This window comes from Odontomachus brunneus, unplaced genomic scaffold, assembly GCF_010583005.1.
Source record: "Odontomachus brunneus isolate Ranch 3 - 2012 unplaced genomic scaffold, Obru_v1 Obru_scaffold_009, whole genome shotgun sequence".
Lineage (NCBI taxonomy): Eukaryota > Metazoa > Arthropoda > Insecta > Hymenoptera > Formicidae > Odontomachus > Odontomachus brunneus.
The window spans coordinates 1,388,446-1,406,112 of NW_022639459.1; the positions used below are offsets into that span (position 1 = coordinate 1,388,446).

Below are 17,667 nucleotides of genomic sequence, written 5' to 3' on the forward strand. Positions count from 1 at the left end.
TCGTATATCGTCAGTTCGTATACTTTACACTTTTCATGACTTTATATATTAACCCTAAAAAGAACCCTAAACATCCAAAATTTACGTAAATCCTAAATATGGATCAATTTTACCCAACGCGTTTCCATTTCGTTCATAACTTCCGGAAAGATTGATTACGAAATGATCGAAATTCAATCCTTCTTCTTTTGAAAGTGTAGAAAAATCGAGGAGTATGACTCTGTTGATGTTTTCGCGATGAAGTGGAAAAAAGTTATAACGAAAAAACAAAACGTATGTTTTTAAGAACGGTCACGTTTAAAAGGTTAGTCTGAGCAAATTTTACCCATGTTTAGGCTTTCAGGGTTGAATTACTTATCTTCCCTTACTACTGTCTACTTATTCAGACGCGACGTCTCGCTCGTCGCGACGTCGTCATTAGCGAGAAGCGTTTCGGCGGAAGCGACTGTGCATATCGTGGACATTAAAGCTTATTAGGTGAAGAGACGTCTGGGCACAACGAATTTTGGCGCTAGGTAGATGTTGTGCCTTCGCAAAAGGTGACGACGCAGACTGATATTCTGCGTGTACTTGGCCGGGCATACGTGGCACATGAAGTTCCTCTGGCCGCCGCACTCGAACTTCATGTGGGTCTTCAAACTGCGTTTCATCTTATACGTGCGCCCGCACTGCGGACACATCAACGGCGACGGTGAAGTTTCCGTCGTTGCGACTTTTTGCGAGTTGGCGCGACCCGCCGGCTGTCCGTACGCGAACTCTGCAAACGAAAAAGAACAATGTTAGAGTATTTCAACAAACTCGCGTTTCTCTTCGAGAGTCATGACGACGATGCGACCGAGACCGACTGTCTACAAAATTGGACAAGATAGATACCTTGAAGAACGCCCAGTCAACACTTATGTTACATGTACAAGTGTTCATTACACGACATGTCCATGCACGTTACATGGTGTCCGGGAACTGTGCACACATCGAACACTTTGCTATGTTCTTCCGGCCACAAGTATATTACATCACGATTAGAGTATGAGGAAGGCGTGTAAAGTTAGCACCTAGTTCTCATTAGAATCCTCATTAGACTTCTTTCTGAAGGGTGTAAGAGCGCTTTTACTTTCTTTTTATAAAGAATTTCAGTTATTAACTTTATTAAAATTACGATTAAAAATGAACTAACTTCATCACTCAACATCAAGACCGGATAGTTTTAAATAACTCATGTGTTATTTCTTTTGACGAATATCGGAGCTCTTGATAAATAAAAGAAATATTTCTTTATATTCTTTTGAAAAATAAAAAAAAATGTTCTGTCAGGAACAATCGGTCTTGACGGTGAGTGTCAAATAAGCACTCCGTTCTTTAATCGCAATGCCGGTGTTAATCGCCAGAACTCCTTTTATAAAAATGAAAGCGTCCTATACTCTTTGGAAAAAAGTTGTAATTCTAGTCAGAACGATCGAATTGCAAAGGCAGAGTGCCAATTTTACACGCTCCGTGTGAAACACTTTTATAATTGTCGTACATATTCTTTGATATATTTAAAAAAAAAAACATTTCTCTCGGAAGAAATAAACGATTTATTTCATAAGGGATGCTATACTCGATGGAAGGGGAGATTAAGTTTTTATTTGGCGACAGATTGATTTATACAGTTTAAGTTTTTTCGATATTTCTATTAATCTTCTAATTGGTAATCAAAGAAACGGTAACCGAGTAAATACTTCTCTTTGGTTCGACAAACGAACGTCAACTACACGTCGCGCTGACATATTCAGGGATATAGATATTATTTAACCTAATTACATCTAAGTTTTTACATCTTATCTTGTTATCTTATCTAAATTCTTGCATCTTATCTATTCTAGATATGACAATGTAAAGTATTCTACATATAATCATATAATTATTATATTACTTGATATTGTACTCTCTGCGTATATTATTTTATAATACATATGATAGCTTATTATTTTCTTTTTAATCGTTCCGTGCAGTTGGACGACTGGCACTGATTGGTTTGATCTGCCACAACAGTTTCATATTTGCATTACCGTACATTAAAAAATTTTTAAGAAATCAATTCGACTGTTTGTGCACAAGCCGGCATAATGACTTCAACATTTACTAAGCCTAACATTTACCAAATTTCAATTGAATTTCTTCACCACGTGCAACATTTCCGCGTGCAGTCTTACGGCTATTTTGAGGCAACGTTGTCGTCTTCCAGAAATAATCAACAGTCATGATGCACGAATATGTAAACATATTGCACATGACTAAGAAATTCGATTGTAACTAAGCCTACATTAAGAAAAAAATATTTGAAAATTTTTTAAAAATTTATTTGCAAAATATACTATATCAGATCCTAATTATTAATAATTTCCTAATTATTAGTGGTTCCTGTTATTATTAAAGTTCTGATTGCCATGTTACGTTACATTCCTCATTAGAATCTGATAACATCACTATATAAACCAGATAATTAATCGGGATTAACCTGAGCAAAAAATCTCCCGTGTAAAAATTTATCCCACGATTCTGATCAAGTTGATCCCAATTAATTATCTGGTTTGTATTAAGCGATGTTATCAGGTCCTAATTATTAATACCAATTATTATTAATAGGGTCTTAATCGCCACGTTGTTTATTTTTGAAGTAAACTTTGTTTCTGTGAATAAACTTAATATCCTGGAAAAGTAAATTTTCAAGTATTTCTCGGTGTAGTGAATGTTAGGACTATTATTGTATGTACTGTGTATTATTGTGATCATTATTGTGCCGGATTGTATACACATATATGTCTCTTTTTCATTTTAGCAACATTTGCAAAATATTATATAGGAGTCGATGAAAATAGGAAGATTATTACATATAATTATACGATGAAGAACTCGTTGAAGAATATCGCCAAGCTTATAAAGAAAAAGTGAAGAAACAAACATAAAATGTTTACATGTTTACATAAATCATACTTGTTTATATCTAGATATTAAAATTCGATTAGAGATATTAAATTACCCGAGGGCGATTCAATGCTTCGTTCGCACGTGACGGTCCAGATTGCTTTTCTGTGAGAATTTGCCCCTGCAGATGGGGCACATGAACTTCGGCTCCACGCCACACTCGTACTTCTGATGTCGCCACAGCGACGTGAAGAAGGCGTAGACGCGATTGCACTTGGGGCAGACATGCTTCTTCTTCAGTTTCTTCCTCTCGTAATCCTCTGACGAGGATTGTTGCCGTTCGTACGGTTGCCGGCCCTTGTTGCATTCGAACGCTTTGTGCCGCATCAGCGAGGCCTTCAGAGCGAAGGTACGGCTGCAATCGTGGCAGAGATACTTACGGGGACCCGTTCCTCCGGCCCTGCCGCCATCATTCGTCGTCATCGAGCGTAGCCGCCTGGTGAATATGCTGACGCGCGAGGTCGACGGCAACGTGGGTACCGTCCAGTTGGACGAACTGTAGGCAGCATCTGCGAATCAAGAGGAGTAGAGATGTAGTCCAGCATCAACTCGTCACTGGGTTCGGGGGTTGAGATCCGCACGCGCGACGCCATTAAGCTTGATCTACAATCTGCTCTTTGCTTCTTGTTCTCTGCGTTTTTCCGGCTTAATGCTTGAAGTTTGAATCAGAAAGAAATAAAGAGAAAGACGCAGGAAGCAAAGAACATGTACACTGTAAATGTTACACTGTAAATCAAGCTTTAATGCCATGAGAAAAACTGACACGGATATGTGACGTAAGACGTATACTCACGGCGATTAGAATTCGTAACACGAATATGATTTTAATTCTCAGTCGGATGTGGTATGTACAGGCTGGTCGGAGTGTATCGCGGCTTTCAGTCGTGTGAGACACGTATATCCGATAGAGAGAAGGAGAACAGGGAGGGAACTGTTTATTTTAGGTTGATTTCAGGAATATCAAACTTTATTCATCAAAGATGTATGTCTCCGTAAATATGCATATAAATACGTATCTTCATCAACATACATATTTTGTCATAATTAAACGATGCTATACACTGATCGCGCTATAAAATCCATTCGCGATTTGTGACTAACAATCCTCTATCTTGTGCTATGGCGCGATGGAACTTTGGTATCGAACTTCAGAACTTGAACTATTCGATATGAAAATTGTGAAATGTACATTTAAATTAATACGTTTGGATGTAAAAACATAAGTATATGTGTATTATACTTATATAAGTGAAGTGAAATAAGTAAAATATAAATAAAAAAAACGTGTTTCGTCTCACGTTTGTTTAATCTTTTAACAATAATGTGTTTACACATTAGACCGGGTCGAATCAAGAAAAAGTTGCGGATCAAAACCCAATAGTGCGGAAAAGTTGCTACTCACAAATGCAAGCATAATGCAAAACAATTTTTGAAATCGGTCAATATCATCAGGTCACGCAACGCGCCCAAAATTTTTGATTTTTCATCAAAAATGCGAAATGTTATAAAATGATCAAAATGAAGTGGAAGTCAGAAAGCGGTGAAACTCTCAATCCAGTAGATTGATTGAAGGTCAAAAATTGCAAAATAGCAATTGAGAGAGGCAGAAAACTCCCTACTTTGGGGGGAGAGAGTTATTTTCGACAAAATTGGCCAAAAATCTTAAAACAGCAATTTTTTATTTATCAGTTTAGAACACATGTCAGAGTGATACTAACAGCATTTCATGTTCCCCACCCCCTCACTCAACCCCTCCGATGCACACATCCCCGCATTCATTATTATACACTGTGTAAAAACGGGGTATGTGCATCGGAGGAGGGGGTGGGGAAATGCCATGTGTTCTGAAGTGACAAATAAAAAATTGCTGTTTCAAGATTTTTGGCCAATTTTGTCGAAAATGTGCTCCTATTCCCAAGATAAAGGGGTTTTCTGTCTCTCTCAATTGCTATTTTGCAATTTTTTACCTTCAATCAATTTACTGGGTTGAGTTTCACCGCTTTATGATTCCCACTTCATTTTGATTTTTTCATAACATTTAACATTTTTCATAACATTTAACATTTTCATAACATTTAACATTCATTTTTTGATCAAAAATCAAAAACTTTGGGCGTGTTGCGCGACTTGACCGATTTAAAAAAATTTGTTGCATTATGATTGCATTTGTGTAACAACTTTTCCGCACTATTGGATTTTGATCCGCAAACTTTTTCCTAATTCGACCCGGTCTATTACATATAGCTCGAGAGTCCGGCTCGAATATTTGAATTCTTTGCTAGATTATCAATTAAACGATCGTTCAACTAACATGCACTTCGATACGTACTCGAGATGCAAATTTACAATAAGTGTTACATTTATCGAGTTAACCACGGGGGAGAATACTGAAGCGTTAAGTAGCCTCAAGTAGTAGTGCCGCAGAGTGTTTTGCTTAGGCTCAGGATCGAGTTAAAGATTTTGCGTGAAGTCGTGGTACGCGCTGAACATGCTTCCCTGCGCATGAAGACTCGCATCGTTGTCGGCCTGGCTCTCGAACGACTGCTGATGAGCGCCGTACTGCGAGTTCTGGTCGAGGAGATGCTGATGGCGCGCCAGTATGTGCTTCATCAGGCTGTCCTTATATCTGGTCCTGTGAGGGCAAAAGGCGCACTTGAACTTCGGATCGATCCCGCACTCGAAGTCGTGGTGGCGCTTCAGATGGTGCTTGTGCTTGTAGGCTTTGCCGCAGGTCATGCAGGTGTGCTTGAACGTCAGCACGTACTTGGGGTCTGAAACAGAGAAAGTTTCGCAAACGGTTAGCGCGGCTTTGCTCTACCCGACGATCGACGTGGCGCATATTCGTGTGGCGATATCGGCTCGCTTCTTCCGGAACCTGGCTGAAGGGAGCTAACACTCTCAAGTGCACATATAGATTCCGCCTCCTAATGATACATCGATTCATCGTCTTGTCAAGATTCTTACCGTGGATCAATAGAAGGCAAACAAGAACGCGCGGTAGAACCCGTCGTGGGGACATTTTGGGCGGTATTAGTGATAACGGAAGGTGAATTAGCCGCATTTGTTGTTTGGGTTAAGAAGTTTCAGCTGTCTTTGCGAGATTCAACTTTACTTACCTCTTGACAGTTGTCAATTTTTATTGATCGTCGCTTTTTATCTATCGATATCTATATAATTGTCTATCGAACAAGGGAAATATGAGAGGATTGGGAAGTGTTGAATCGTAAGAAATATCGGGTATCGGTCTTGGAATAAATCGCTGATTTTATTAGGTTTTAGCTGCTCTCAGGATCCATCCTGAATCTGAGATGCGTATCTTGTCACGACACTTGTGATAAATATCTACCTTAATACAGCGATCTAAATATGGAATGCTTAACTTTTTGAACCAACAATAGAAAAAAACAAGAAAATATATCTATCGAGAGGTTCACCGCGTTATGCCTCTAGAGGCGTAAGTAGTACTCTCTGAAGGCGTCACAAACATACAGAACGCGCTCTGAAGCATTTATAAGTTTCGATTATGATCCTTTCGCTACGAAATACTATCATTTTTCGTACTCTATACGATATACAATTATTTTTATAGTGTTTTGTATTTATGTTGAATGTATGTAATAATAAAATATTATCTTTATAAAAACGCACATATATATATGAAAAATATAATGAACACATACACATACAAACACAAACGAAATTTGTAATATTATATTTGAAAAATAATATTACATGTATAGAAAGTATGTATGTATATATATATATATATATATATATATATATATATATTTATATACACACATATATATATATATATATACACACACACATTAAGTTTCAAAAATAGTATCATATATAAAAAAATAATATACTATATTATATGTAATAAATTAAAACAATCAAGAAGATTTCGAATAATAATAAATATATTTGCGAAAAACGAGTTCGTGTTGCAAATCAGCGCTGTGACGCTTCCAGTTTTACGTAGCGAAAGGACTGAAGGAATCACTTTCGTGGAAATGTTTCAAAGACAACCATGATGCCTTCTACTTCCTGTTTGGGTGTTTGCGGGTCGAACGCATCATTGTACTTGAACATATGCTCGGTTGCTAAGCGATTTGCACGCTTCTTGTTGAGTGAATGTCTCAAATTGTCAGAATTGAAAACTACCACTGACGTGTATGCGCCGCATAGACATATAGAATGAACTGAGCATTACTGTTGAAGGACTGAAGCCGGACAAATGAGAGGGCAATAGAGATAGTGATGTCTTTCTTATCTAAACGTGTAATTGGTAAGAAGAAAAAAGAGGAAGACTGCGGTCCAAAATACGCTGACAACACTGAAAGTGTATAGCACATGTAATATTAAATATCCCCGTGAGCACGCTAAAGCGATATGAGTGCATTTCGGACTGCAATCATGGTTATGTGTCTTCTCACAATTAAATACACATTATTTTTCTCTTTCTCTCACTGTGTTCACTCTTACTCTTCTGTTTCCTCCACATCGCTCCTACCTATGGTACTATATGACAGAAGAAGCACCACTATCAGCATATCTCCGTTCTTCAACCTTGGCTTCAGCCCTCCAACGGCAATGCTCAGTTTATCCTATATGCCTGTGATGCATATAACAAGTGTCGAAGTGACAGTACAGAATGTGACTGTAACATGTGCGCAATTTGGAAGAAAGAATTTACTTTAAATTAAGAGAGTATTATATTTCGAGAAGTAATTTTTATGCATTCTTATAAACGATTGCTGCACACACATGTCAGCGGCGACTTTCAATTCTGACAGTTCAAAGCGTTGTAACTTCATTCACTCACAAAATGGGCGCGAATCGTTGCGCGATCAAGCACACAGGTGCGCAGGTTGGAGCTTCACCAGTTCGATGCTGGTGGAAACGATAGAAGTTTGAATGCGCGCGAAACCCACGTTAAAAGTGTCATAATTAAATTAACCAGTGAAAAAAAAAGAATAATAATTTCGGAGTCTCTAATGAACGACGACGCGCGTTTTACACACGACACGATGCGCCCGACCGGCGCCCTGACACCCAAACCGTAATTGGAAGGCGTGGTAGGCGTCTTCAGTTCCGCGAAAGCCACCGTGGCTTTCGTTCCGATACATATAACATTGAGACGAGCGGAGGATCTCCGACGACACGAATCAAGGGGACTCTCATGAGTTTCGATGCTGCTTGAAGACGACCGTGCGTGGCGTGAAGTTCTTCTTCGCGTGCTTCATCATGTGCACCTGCAGATACGATTTGTAGGTTGCTCTGTAAGGGCAGAAGGAGCACTGATGCATCGGCTGCTTGCCGCACTCGTTCATCACGTGCCTGCGCAGATTCTTCATCTGGTGGTAACGGCGGTCGCAGTTGTCGCAGGCGAAGCGACCCTGACCGCGACTTCGCCGCCGGTCCCTCACCGTGCGCGCCATGTAGTAGCTCATCTTCACGTAATCTGCAATCATGAATAGCGCTTTATTAATACCGGCACGAGAGCTCTCGGCGGTTCTCTTCATCCTCGCGGCGTAGTTCTATTATAAGAGAGGACAACTTCGTCAATCCTCCGCGATCCGTGTCTTTTCCGAGGCATTGTCTTTACCGGTAGGGAGAGAGAGCGGGAGAAAGAGAGAGAAAGATTATCTGCTCGAGAAATTTGAGTGTATGATCGACTGAGTCACAACGTTCTTCCACGATGAGTTTCGCGACGCGTCTCGTAGTCCAAGAGTAGATTGTTCCTCAATCATTCACAGGAGATACACATTTTCACTATTGAATGCGGAATACGTTGGAGAACTCGTCGAGGAAGAGCGCCGCGCGATCTTTCAGCCGACTCAGCGCGATTTACCGAATCGTAGAGGCCGGATCGTAGAGTACCAACGTGGCCGAAGTATGACGACAGGAAGAACGTGTATACACGCAGGATACAGACAGTGTAAACGAGAAAAGGAGGTCCGCTGTGCTCCCGAGAAGGTCTAATATTACGGGACGTTTGCGGGCACGCGAGCATGCAGACACACACACCCTCGCAACGTGTATCATCGGGATTGTATTCTTTGAGAGAGAAAACGTTCTTCAAGCGAATTTATTCAGAATTTCCTCCACACTCACGCCCTCTCTCCGCACCTATTACGATCGACTCGCAAAGTATCTTTTTCACTAAGATTTTGCCCTTCGAACGCACAGGAGGGAGGGATACTGTGCGCCCCTGTCCTTACCAAATGTTCTACAAGTCTGAGACGGCGCGCAAACGCGGGCATTAGGAAATAATCACCGACAGTTCCTTCGTTCGTTGTGTATCGTCGAGAGATACGATGCACAAAGTAATAATACACAAATTGTCACCAAGGAGCGTACACCAAATACGAATGGCATCTAATTTTGTCGTGCTACAATTTAGGATACCTTCGACGCATATTGTCGGTCTCGAGATTAGATTTTTTTTTTTATTATTATTTACAGTGTGCACAGCGTTCTTCCATATACTCTCATTGTCATGATACTACTTTGTAGATTTACAAAACACAGAAGCGCTCATATCGCGCTTATGAGTAGCGATCGATGACTCGTCGATTCCACGTGAGACGGCCGATTCACGCACAAATGTGTTCTCACGCAACACAATATGATGCATTAATAATGTCTTTAAAAAAATAGCGAGCTAATAATCACGTGTCTCAGTAAAATCGACGGGTTCACATAGGTTAAACGGTGGACCAACATGAAATCAGAACGCAATCACTGTTTGCGAAAAGGACGCGAGATTATAACGATGTTGATTGGTCTGTTCTATCATGTTCAGAAATAAGTCGAAATCAATATATCACTTCATATCTCGCGATGTAACGAGAATGAAACAAACGATACACGTAAGATACACAGTACGTAGATACACTTAATACACGAAATATTTTCTGATATTCTTGAAGTGAAATTTTGCTTGAAGTAAAGTTCTCCACTCTGAATCGGTTGAGCGAATATTTTCACTGTCGCTTCGCGTAGAAATACTATCACTTTCACTTGTTTTAAGTGAGATTCCACTCCAAGAAATCAAGGCTCATATTAATAATTGTCACCTGAAACTTGTTTCATGAGACACTCAGACTTTAATTCAGAGTTGGGTCCAAGCTTTTCAATTAAACTATCATATATGATAGAGATTATTTATATCTGATTCATTCGAAGAACTCTCATCTAACTCTGAATTCAAGTCTGAGTATCTCACTTGAGATGAGTTTTAAGAGTAATAACTCTTAATATGAGTCTTAGGTTTGTATCAATAGTCGTTACTTGAAACTTGCCTGAGATGAGATATTCAGATATTAATTTCGAGTTAGACGTGACTTTTTCAACCGAATCGCGATTACGAGTATAAATATATGATATAATTCGAATAAAAAACTCAAATCTAACTTTAAATTTAGATCTGGGTATCTTACGTAGGACAAGTTTCAAGTAACGACTACTGACACGAGTCTCAGAGCGTTTGGAAAAACATTAAATTACATACATCATATTAATTGAATGACTCATTACAGCTATTAATAAGATAAAAAGAAAGTAGATAAAGTCAGATCACAGAAAGGACATCACGCAGAAAACGCAGTAAGGCGAAATACCTCGCGTTATAAAAGTATAGACTTATATATATAGACTAGGCGTTTCTACAAGCGGCTGCGAAGACTTGACCAGAAAAGGAAGTTCTGTTAGTGCAGGCATTCGATTTTTATCTAGCTTGATCTCTTCTGGACATTTCATCCAGCTTTCTCCTATTTAGAGAATCAAGTTAGGCAAAGATGAGCTGCCTGTCAACAACGGAAAGAGGATATAGCTGCCCTTCAAATCTCGTCTTCAAACCTCTAACAAGAAGGCGCAGTCCACGTGTATAAGTCTATGTAGAAAAATAAAAAAAGAAGGGAGAAAAACGAAGCGCCAAGATCCGGCGCGGATCGCCCGAATGACTCGTTCTCTCGAAGAACGCACTTTCGCAAATAATCACGTGAAATAAATAAAAAAAAGGATCAGAGAGCGAAAAGAGGGTCGCATCGGCGAATTAATCGGCGCGTGGTCGTCGCTACGGGTACGGCAGATTCGGGTGAATGTGCATGACGTGTTTCGATATGCTGGCCCTGTACTTGCTGTGGTGCGAGCAGTAAGGACACTTGTGCTTCGGCGCCTTGCCGCACTCGACCATGATGTGCCGGCGCAGTGACCTCTTGACCTTGTAGCACCGATTGCAACGGGGACACCGGAAGCCCTTCGGAGTCGGCACGGCCATCTGACGCCAATCCGACTTGTCGTTCTGCCGCGCGATCAGCGCCAAGGGATCGACCTCCTCTGTAGGGCCAAAATGCCACTCTGAAAGGGTTCGTGCGATCGGTTAGACGGTGAACGACGAATCCGCGCGCACGACATTCGCTACGTATCGTGTATATTATCGCGTCTCCCTCACGAGCTCGTTACACCCGAGAGGGCACGTTCCCGTGGCCCACGTGGACATTCCTCCGGCAGCAACGTCGACTTGACTCACGAGACACCGCCGAATAACGTGCGAATAATGTCCGGGCGTGGTGGTTCGTCAAGAATAATAAGCGCGACCGCGTCCTCCTGCTCGGGGAGAGCGTCGCGAGCCGCAAATGGCCAAAGATGGGTATTAGTTGTGTCGAGTTGTGCGTCGAGTTAACGCATTCGCCACCAGCGTCACGCACGCGTGACACACTGGTCTTGCACTTCAAGCTCAGCTTTACTTCAAATTTCCAATTCCATTTCGAGTGAAGGTATTAACGCCGGGACGTGTACCCAGCCGTGGAAATTTTTGTTGTTCTGGTCCTTAAATGTGAATATTTGAACTTTTAACATGGAATATGCAAAAAAGGATTAAAGACTTATAGGATAAGTAGTGCTTACTAAACTGAGTAAAAAGATATTTGGTGAACACGAGTAGGGAAATCAACTTTTTCAGAGTTACAAGCGACTTTTTGGTTTTAATGGTGTATATGATTTGCTCGTTTATACGATTACACACGCGGCGTGAAAACAGAAGACCATCTCGTAACTGTGTAATACTGAATATAGATGTGTAATGATAGATTACAAAGACAAATGTCGAGTATTGCAAATTGTCAAGTGATAACACAATTCCTTTCTGTGAATTGTACGAAGAAACGGAAGAGGGACATGCCGAACGCGATAATGAGAATATTGTGAGATAATTTCTCTTCTATTTTCACGACACATGTAATAATATAAGCAAGCGAATCATACATATCATCAAAATTGAAAATCGCTTTTAAATCTAAGAGTTAATTTTTCGACTCATACCCACTAGTTGTAAATAATCTTTACTCAGTTTAGTATCATTTATCTTATAAGTCTTGAATCCTTTTTTATACTTTGTATATTCTATATTAAAAGTTTAAATATTCGTACTTAAAGACTAAATAAAAGAATGTTCAGGACTAGGTACGTGTTCCGGCACTGTTTATATTTTATATTGTAATATTTGTACCTTTTACAAACACAATTACAAATACAATGGGTGGGAAAAATTCTCCAAATAAACCATGGTAGCGAACGCATTAATCCTTGTCGTGGACAGTTAAATGGATAATGCACAGATTGCACGACGCAAGCGTTGCGATGATCCGACCGAAAGAGTGAGTTAAGATTATTGATCGGTGGAGCCCACATTAATCCCAGATTAGATACTTGCGGCATCTAGACACGTTGCTTTCAGCTCTTTGAGACGGCAAAACTCGCGAAACGTTCGGCCGGCTCGTGGATCCAGATCGGCATGCCGATCGATGTGCCAATCTGCAAAATCATTTCAACAGATACATCAGTTTGCGCAAACCGCTCCGCGAACATGCAGCAGCCCGGACATTTATTATCCTCGGCAAAAGTCGCACGAATAGCTCCGCCACCACCTAACAGAATGATGTGTGATGCTGCACGGAAAAAAAGGATTTGCTGCAGCAGCAAACTAATTTGCTCTATATATGGACAGTTAAACATAATTCGTTGTGTTAGCTACTTTTTCTTTGTTGCAGGAACCTATTTCTTTGTTAATGATAACAAGAAAATGTCCTCCTACAGTAAGAAAAGTGGTTAACGTAGCAAATTTGTTACGGATGGACAACTGAACATAATTTATTGCTTTAGCTACTTTCTTTGTTCCAGGAGCAGATTTTCCTGTAGCAAGAAAATTGGCTGCTTCAGCAAAGGAAAAATGGCTAACACAGCAAATTATGTTTAGTTGTCCATATGTAGCAAATCTTTTTTTTCCATGTGTCTCGTCTAAAGAAACAGTATCAGTCTAACACACATACACTTACAGCACACCCTCATCCTTTACAATTACGAACACTCACGCTTGTCCAAGCGATCGTTGCGTCCGCCCACACGATAACGATCATCCCCCACGTCGAGCATTATCGAGAGATGTCCCTTATTGCAAACTTCGCGCTCGACAGTCGCTGTGGCAGTCGCGAAAGCCGAAAGTTGGCTTAAGCGCCACGTCGCTGTGCAACTGAGGGACACACGCGCCCCCAAAAGAATACAATTTCATCCTCGGCGGATGCCAAGAGGATTCCTTCTAAAATGCCGAGAGGAAAATATTTCAACGCCCGAAAGACAGGACTCCAGTTGTGAGGAGTCGTTTCCTGCGATCTCAAATTCTCACTCTAACGAAAAGTAATAAAATCGCGCCTGGAACATTTTGCTCTTGCGATTTTAAAGGAATCCTCTTGGAAAGCGTGTACAGGAGGGTTTCGCTAGGGATGAGATTATATGCTTATGATAAGATTATGTACTTGTATAATTTTTAAATGTTTCAGCGCGTAACAACAATCTATTGCGCTGCACGACGTGACAACTGAAACGAAATGCGACACGTGCGATGGACGAGTCTGAGGGCTGGCATAGAGGAGAAACCGGTTTATCATGACTTTTATTGAAGTAAATAAATGTCTGCTATAATAATATTTCGCGCCTCGCGACGTATCTCGCGACGTTCGCGCACATACACGTAAGTGTATATTTCTTGTTTTTCTTCTTTTTTTTCTGCTTCTTCTTTTAATAACGATCGTACAGCGAAGCGTATTATTATTCACACAAGCGTGCGAGAGTTCCTATGCTTTCTTTATTGTCGATCGTGCGTGAATAATGATGGATTTGTTCATCTCGCGTGACTCGTGGACGTTATCGATCGTGACGAATCGCGTGAAAACTACGCACTACAGTCAACGTCGCGACAAGCCACCTTGCAGTGCGATCAGCGTGAATACTTTCATTCAAACGGATGACAATTGAAACGTTAAACAAGCTTCTTCCGACGATGGAAATTAAATGCACGAACGATGCGTCGACGAGCGCTCGATGTCGTCAGTTTTATAATTAACATTCGTTGAGCTTTGGCATTGAGATCTTCGGTTTTGTTCTCGTTCGTCTCTCGTGATATTCACTTAAGCGTTGACAATACAATCCGCGCGATAGCGATTAGATTCGACAGTGAGATTCAAATGTGCACGCCAGAATAAAGAACAAAAACACAAAAAATGCAGTCGAGGTCTCTCCCTAAGTAACTTTCTCGAATTCTAGGATAACATTCAAGCGGTTTAAAAGTGCCGATTTCAAAAGTGCATCCTGGTCGATTGATACTCGTTGAAGCGCAATGCAGCATTTTATGAGAGACTGTCGATGCAAAAATGAAGAAGCAACTCTAACACGAGCAACTCAGAATTATTCGTTTACTCGTTAATGTAATGCTGTATGTAGAAATGTAGGCTATATAAGAAAGAAAAGAATGTGTGACAGGATGATCGTACATCCGCTGGTTATATCCGCCTTTGTATATGGAAAAAAAAGAAAAAAAACAGGCCTACTTCGTCATTCTGTCATTTAACAATATCGACTATCGGTCCACTACATCGAAGAATATAATAATACTATGAAATGCAAATTGCGACCTCTTCTCGGGAGTGCAGAACGGTCTCGGCGAAATCCGGGCGAGACTGCACGACCCGCAGAATATCCGCAGTACCCGGAGTACCTCGCTAGCGGTGTGAAAAATTGCGATGGTTTATAAAAATATATCGACTATTGGTACGTTGTTGAAAAATAAACGATCATTAGCGGTCATTATGTCGGAACGTCTCCCACTCGCGGGGAAGATTATAGAACGACACTAGGAAGGGCGTATATATATATGTGTGTGTGTGTGTGTGTACGTTGGATACATGTATGCGTGCCACTTTCGGCTGTTGATCGAAAGAGAGACGTATGTATAATATCGGCGGGCTGAGAGGCACAAAAGCCGCGCGGATATACAAGGTAATTCAGAATCACGCGACCGTCGCGTATCCAGAAAAATTGCACGACACAGATCGGCGATTAATCCAATCTAATACTTCGTGTGTGACAATTATCAGTAATAGTCATTCGCAATGGTTATAACTTCCAACTAATATTGCTGACAATGTTACTCTCTATATATTAATCATATATTAAATATATATATATATATATATATATGTATACTTTTTTAAATATATATATTAAATATAATTATTCGCGTATATGTGTTATATATATTAATTATAAATATATAATCGCTATATTAAAACGTATACTTACAACTTCAAGTATATATATATATATGCCTAATGTTATTATATACTTCCTTAATACTGCAGCCGCAGAAACAAACAGACGTGCGTTCTACGAAATTGCGAATAGCGCGCGAAAAGAAGAGAAACGAAAAGAAGGATACGTGGATTCCGAATCACCCAGTACAGAATACTGCACGTGTACGTGTACGCGCACACGAAGTATCTCGCTAGGGGTGCCCATTGCGATATACGAGGGTCTAATTGCCGGTGTCCAGCGAGGGGATCTTGCTGCCGTTGGACATACGACGCATGGGTTCCGCGTAGTACTCGTTCAGCAGTTTCATGTGCCTGCCGTTCAGGTGGGTGTTCAGGCTCGATTTGTGCTTCGTCCTGTAAGGGCACAAGGGACAGTGGAACTTAGGTTCCACGCCGCACTCGTGCTTCAGGTGCCTGGCCAGGCTGGAGTAGTAGCTGTAGACCTTCCCGCAATTCTTGCAGGGGTAAGTCACCCTCTGACAATTCAGATAGCCCACCGTGCGCGCATCTGGAAAACAGAAGAACACGGGGACGTGCGGTTAGTGAAATGTTCGTGGACACGGCCGCGACTCTCCCCCTCGCAAATTCGTGCATAGCGTGCAGCGGATAGAGGAGGGCAGACTCCCGTCGGCGGATGCCTAAGTATCAAGCTTGGGGTCTGCTCGTCTAACTCTCGCCGCACAGACCGCCCTTGGTAGAGGCACGCGTCACGCGCTGCACGAGAGGGCCGCCCTTCGCACAGTTCTCATAAGCGTACTTCGTGTGCTGCCGCAGCACGAATGCATCTCATGCCAAAGTTACGTCACAAGAGTTTGCACGATTTGCGTTATTCTCATTTACATCACAGTTAGTCTTTTGCCGGACGATGGTATGTACAGCGGAGGAGTGGTGGGGGACCTCGAGTCTTGGGAAGGGTAACCATATACTTAGCGTTGGGTACATTTATTCATCCTGACACTTAACCCGACAAGCAACTTTGTCAATCGATCGTTCGCATACTCGAACGATTGGGGAGGAAAGAGAGCGACTGAAAAGTTCCCAAGAGAAAGTCCAAGAATGACAGAATACTACTTGCAGGAAGAAATTATATCTTAACTTTAAGTTTGTCTTAACTTTAAGTGTTTGTACACGGAAAGAATATATGTGTTTTTTATGTAAAGTCTTTTTTATGTAAATTCTGTTCAATTTTTACTATGTTTCTAGTAGTGCAGGAATAGACTGCCGATCTATCTTGCCAAGGAACATAATAAATTTCGCTAGAAACACAGCAAATTTTTTAATAGTACTCTCACTTTTCAGTTCCCAAGATATATACAAATAGCATATATGAAAAATTAAAGGATAACGAATCAGTGTGAAATGTTTATTACGAAATTTCACAGTAATTTTTATTATAAAATTCTCTCCGTGTAAATTCTGCAAGAAACTTTCAAACATCGATGCATTAGTTCGCAGATATGTTGAGCTCTTTGAGAGACAGACGAAACATGATTTATTTTCCTTATTACAAAGTTATGAACATTCAAATGCCTCCCCTGAAAAGTCATGGTGCTAGTAACTCTATAATAAGGAATCTAGACCACGTTCTTATCTATTTAAACAAAGAACAAAAGAAAAATCGCAATTTCATCAAACACATCTGAGCTAAGACATCGATGTGTTCTTTGAGTTATGCGTGACAGGAATACACAACTACAAGTAGAATTCTGTTCAAAGTCTTGCCGCGAATTATAGATCATCCGAGGCGTTTTGCAATCGCTGGAATGCACCTGGTGGCCTCTTTCAACTCAAAAGCGTGTGAATCACCATGGCGGTCGCGTTGGCGACTTAAAGTGCCGGTCCCGTCGAGTGGTCGACTTTGGCGAGGACGTCGGAGGTGTGACCAATGACATTGCCGCTACATCAGCGATCGCACGCCTGTAGCGCATGCGGAACTCTTAGCCATGCGTCGAGCTAGCTTTCGCAGTGATAAAGTTTGCGACGGAGTGTGTGGACATCGGTAACACGCTGAGCGTATCGAAACTGCAACAAATACATCCAGAACGGT

General features: G+C 40.9%; 1 protein-coding gene across 2 annotated transcripts in view; it reads right to left on the reverse strand.

The window, feature by feature from the left end:
- The window catches only part of LOC116840265 (longitudinals lacking protein-like), a 221,994-nt gene that overhangs the window by 18,912 nt on the left and 185,415 nt on the right, over window positions 1-17,667 (reverse strand). Inside the window, exons 6-8 of one of the 2 annotated variants that reach the window (XM_032806777.1) lie at window positions 8,270-8,434; window positions 5,475-5,735; window positions 872-3,473 (exon numbers count right to left, since the gene is read on the reverse strand). The exons of the other annotated variant lie outside the window; for it this stretch is intronic. Of the exons in view, the coding sequence (XP_032662668.1) occupies window positions 3,031-3,473; window positions 5,475-5,735; window positions 8,270-8,434 (869 nt within the window). The 3' untranslated portion in view covers window positions 872-3,030. Of the gene's footprint in view, window positions 1-871; window positions 3,474-5,474; window positions 5,736-8,269; window positions 8,435-17,667 lie in introns of those variants that run through there. 2 annotated transcript variants of the gene reach the window in all.